This window comes from Trichoplax adhaerens, genomic scaffold (genome assembly GCF_000150275.1).
Source record: "Trichoplax adhaerens TRIADscaffold_26 genomic scaffold, whole genome shotgun sequence".
Classification (NCBI taxonomy): domain Eukaryota; kingdom Metazoa; phylum Placozoa; class Uniplacotomia; order Trichoplacea; family Trichoplacidae; genus Trichoplax; species Trichoplax adhaerens.
This window is the reverse complement of record NW_002060967.1, coordinates 144,043-149,220: the sequence shown is the minus strand read 5'-3', so window position 1 is coordinate 149,220 and position 5,178 is coordinate 144,043. Positions and strand designations below refer to the sequence as shown.

At 31.3% G+C, this 5,178-nt stretch overlaps 1 protein-coding gene across 1 annotated transcript; it reads right to left on the bottom strand.

Moving 5' to 3' along the window:
• Positions 1–445: 445 nt before the first annotated feature.
• TRIADDRAFT_61636 (uncharacterized protein) lies at positions 446–4,046 on the bottom strand (the record flags this gene model as incomplete). Its single annotated transcript, XM_002117570.1, has 7 exons — positions 446–790; positions 985–1,190; positions 1,497–1,592; positions 1,875–2,165; positions 2,391–2,669; positions 2,847–2,891; positions 3,833–4,046. 7 exons carry the CDS (start codon positions 4,044–4,046, stop codon positions 446–448), a joined length of 1,476 nt encoding a protein of 491 aa, XP_002117606.1.
• Between the last annotated feature and the right edge of the window lie 1,132 nt (positions 4,047–5,178).

The window sequence follows — 5,178 nt, the reverse complement described above, 5'->3', positions numbered from 1 at the left end:
AAGTTTGTTCAAATAAATTATCCAATTGATAACATGATTTGTATCACTGCCAGTATATCAATAGCATCGGTATTTAATCTATACCAAGCCTAATATAGCCCTACTAAACAAAGAAGTTCCTTTCTCACTCGTGATACTTCACGTTCAGTCTACAGACCATAGTACGATTGTTTACATCCAGCCACGTGTAAGACTTAAAACTTAATGTACAGTTAAATAATAATATCATGTAGAGTTCATGTCACATAAATTGTCATCTTTGCATAAGACATATAGGCTGCACTACTTGCAGGATCCAAGTTACTATTTATGATACAGTTAATAGATTTCTGAGTAATAATTATAATTAAAAACGGAATACACTGTATATGAATTTAGTAGATTGTGTGTGATACGATACATTCTTTAATAGTTTTTAAATGTTTCCAGTTTAATGTGGAGTTATCTAAACCCGATTTTGAGGATTTCTTGTCTCTTCAGTTACTGTCGTTTTTAGATTTTCTACCAGTTGCATACACTGGGCCTCGTATCGCAGATCGTATATTGGTACCAAAGGTAAGCAGAGTAGCTGGCTCGCTCGGGTTATTAATTTACCTTCGTACTGTCTACTGTCAGTAACTAAGATGATGTCGTTGCCTACAGGGCGTTCATAACGTTTAAGTAATAAGAATGACCAAGTGCACTTAGCGAACTTCGTTTGCGAATCATCATTATCACCGTCATCGGAATTTAGATTTTCGAGATGTTTACTTATTATTTGAACAAAGTCCGGCGTTACGTAAAGGATTACCTGCAAAAAGTAGGTGAGTTCATTATTTAAATCAACATAACGATGTATTAATTACTTACAGATGGTTGCGCTTATTTCCTTTAAAATATTAATTGCTGCTATTTTGCTTACATTTAAAGTAAAGTAATACTATTTTGTCAAGACCCAGATTTATGTGTTGTTTAAGTGAACACAGTCATTACATAACATCACACCTTTCTACAAGTCGAGAATTGATTCATAACCATTTCATGCAATGGAATAGTTATTGCATTATAAAGTTCTGCAGTAGTTGTATAACCAATATTATTTTCATTGAGCAGTTGCAATAACTGTTCATTGACTTCATGCTCAGATAATTGATATATTATAAAAGCATAATATTTTTTGCAGATCATGTCTTCATCAGTCACAGGATGTGCTGTTAAAACAATAAAAATGAATGAGAAATTATAGTTTACCGGCATTTATTGGAGATTTAAATTATTTTAATTGTCCTATATTAGTTATATGATAAATTATTCTTTTAACATACGAGTACGTAGTCTTTCAAGAATTTCGGTGCAAGTGTGTGTTGGGTAGCGTGATTCTAGGAACTTCATAGCTGCCCTATATTGAGCTGAAAATGGAATAAGTAATACTAAGTATTACGTTTGCCGTTACTTAATGATTATAGGTTCATTTACAAAAAATTTAAGGTTGCATGTCCAGCTATTTACTGACATACCTCTCTGGCGATACTTATGCTTGAGAATTTTTAGAACAATAACCGCAGTTGATAATATAATTGCGAAAATTAATCCCCACGTCCATATTGGAAGGTCTAAAATGTTAAAAAAGATTTCTTTTAAATATTGGAATTTTTTAACAAATTACAACAAATACATGATAAATTAAGTCAAGTTGATCCTTGTATAAAAATCTGATGATTGCGGCATAGTGGTGCAGTCAATCATTGTAATTATTTACTTCTTTGCTCATGTACGTATTTCACTCAATTAGTAATTCTATACAATGTCTTAAATGATTATGCACTACTATGATAGATATTCGACAAATTTTATGTATCTGCTGCGCAAGTAGCTAGCTAGTATTGGTAGCTTACTGCTATAAGTTTTAGGGATATATTTTTCTTTAAACTTTTCCATAACCAAATTGTTCATTATTATATTCTCCATGACAAAGGATCCGGCAGTATTTGGAATTTTAAGAATTTTAAAAGGTATATAGTTTTTGTCAATTGTTGCAGCATAAGATAAATTTGCGATATGGTCCAAGACGAAACTAATCTCGGTTTTATCCGTCACGTAGCATATTGTACGGCTAGTATTTTTAGGATTTGCAATATCCACAAGTACATCCAAAGTAAATTTTATCTCGAAATTCCCAAAATAGTCTAAAAGATAATTTATTAAAGAGAAATATACCTATTAATTTAATTAATTGACCGAAAGAATTAATTTAGTACATTATTTAATTTGTGTATCCTACATGACTTTGTAATGACAGTACTGGCTTCTAGAATGTGATAGTTTAATGCTACTGGTATTATTCGAAATGAAAACAAGTCTTAAAAATGGTCGTACTGATCGATTTATTTAATTAGATTATTGAAATAAACCTTCTGGAGGTTTCCAGGTAATATTGACGACGAATGTATTATTTTGCTTATTATAGATAATTTCTTTTGTGGCTGACTTGATTTTATAGTAACTCATACTATGCATCTTATCATTCCAACTCTCTAAGGGACAAGAACAGACTTCGTCCTTATATTCGCTGTCGATCACAATCGGATGGCCACCAGCAGTAAAATTTCTTAAAGGCGGTACGATGTATTTTCTTTGCCCCTTAAAAGGCTTGCAATTTACAGGAGCTAATATCCAGTTTATCAGAGTTTCTATAGATTATATATACAAGAATAGCCTTTAATATCTTTATTCCTACGTTGTCGTTAGATAGAAGTTGAATTCTTAACTACAGTGCCGTTAAATATTAGATATAAAGCGCTTACAAGTGTACTTTAAGTTATTTTAATGTACACAAGATATATTAAATTAGTTAGTTTCTTGCTTACCATTATTTACAACCTTGGGCAATATATATTTTTGACTATCGTTACCTGATCAAAAATGCAAGTATAATGACCGTTATTGATCGATTATTTTCGGTTACATGTGAATCAAAAACCGCGATAATTATTAAGGAATATTTATTAATTATGGAATTAATAGTATTCTCGGATAATTGACTATGGATCATCGTAAGTAACATTCGATAACATTTCATTTCATTTATTAATTATTATCCATTGGTTATTAAATTGACATTTTAAATTTGCTTTACTATGATAGTTCGTTAACTAGAAAAACTTTCTAATAGTAATTATTTTTAGAGTAGGAGTAATGGTTGAAGATCGACAAAAGTGTATTGTTGATATGCGTGAAATTAACTTCTAGAAACAGTATCGCATTTTATTTATAAGATTAATTAAAATTTTAGGCTACAAAAGATATCACATGATGTACTTATAGGATTTAGCAATACTGTACTGGTTAAATGTAAGATTGAAAGGATATGGAGGCAAGCCAAACACTGTGATGGTGTTAGCGGTAAGAAATTATTCTAGGTGTATTTGATAGTAAATGCTAACATATGATAATCAGATTGCAATTGATTTAGCTATACGTTAGTTGGTTAGATCGAAGATGGCCGTATAATATATGTGTACTATATTTCAATACAGAACTAAAACCACTGCATATATTGAATTTGATCTCTAACGTACATACCTCAACATTACAGTATTTCTATTAATCTACTAAAGGTCATAGTCATTATCAATTACGTTCGGTATCAGTGTGTGTACTGTGAAGCTAGTTTGGCTAGTTATAGCTAGAGTCAAGTCTTTGTTTTTTTCATTTTTCAAATTATTTGAGGTTTTATTATTAAACAGCCAAAAAAAGAATATGAAAGCTAAAATAATCGATTTACGCTAGAGATGCTGGATATACTTATTGCATCAAATTTAATCGATTTTTCCGATACTCAGTCACGACTTACGAGATAAAGGGAACTGTGTTACACTTTCCATCACTCTGCAAGCTTTAAAGCATAGTGTCGCTAATTCGAGTGAGCCTCGGTATCCAGCGCAGACATGATTTTCGCAATGCTTTAACGACTGCCAAGGCACAATACATGGCCTCAAGCATGGAGCAATACAAGCTTGGTCATGACCATCAGCCAGACAAATACTGGGTAATGTCATAAAATTCATCTATGTTAGCAATCAGATTAATGACATTAGTAGGCGAGTAAAAAATATAAGCAATATTCTATCATAAGATTGTATATGTTACAGTATTGGTTTATAGATAATTAAAAATAGGAAAATCTCGAAAAAATTAATTTTTGTACAGTATAGTACTGTACAGCGACGAATTTTTTGATAAGCAGAATGTTGGTATCATAGGACAATTTATCAATCATCATCAATTGATTATCCATGGTAATTAGACATTTTTACTGTTCATTTGGGTAAAGTACTACAGTATATTGCATCTCGGTGTACAGGCTAATTTTTAAAATCAATTCAATAATATCCTCGTAGTTATTACTTTGATTGCAAATAATGGAAACACGACTTACAGTATATAACAGCGTAAAACTCAAGTCTAAGTAAATGTACAGTACAATAGGTAATAAAAATTGAGAATGAAAATCCAATTTACACAGGTCTTACTTCTGTATTTGTAGTGTAGATTATTTATAGCATATAGCTGGAGGCTAGTAGATTACCCTAATCGCACAATATTATTGATATAAATGAAGTGAATAAATAATTAACTTTATTGATTGCGATAGCATTTATATACCATAGGTTTTGTATAGTGACAGTCCGACAGAGATAGGAGAATTTAATATAGCTATGGCGAGTTATTGGAATATACTCGTGTATTTAATTAAAATATTGGTGTCGCTGTATAACGTTGGTAGGTAGTTAGAGTATTCTCTTTCTTTATCTACTCAGTGGCTAACTGAGTACACGGGAATTGCAAAAAAACTGCCTAGGGCATGATAGAAGGTGATATATTAAGTGTCAGAAAATATCGGATCATGTACATTTGACTGATTAAATTGTAATACTGCCATAAATGTTGGACAGTTATGGAAGAAAGCATTGTAGATCAAATGAACGTTACTCTATTTTGAAGACGACAATCTACTGATCGTAATTTGAGGAGAAAGTTGGTTCAATTTTGTGGAATTGGATTCCACAGTTTTTTATGGCATACGATGAAGCGTATAGAATCACATAGAATGATAATTATAATTAGATATTTTACAAACGTGCTAGACACACTACCGCAATCCTACAACCATTATAGTATTACTAATTATTTTACTTT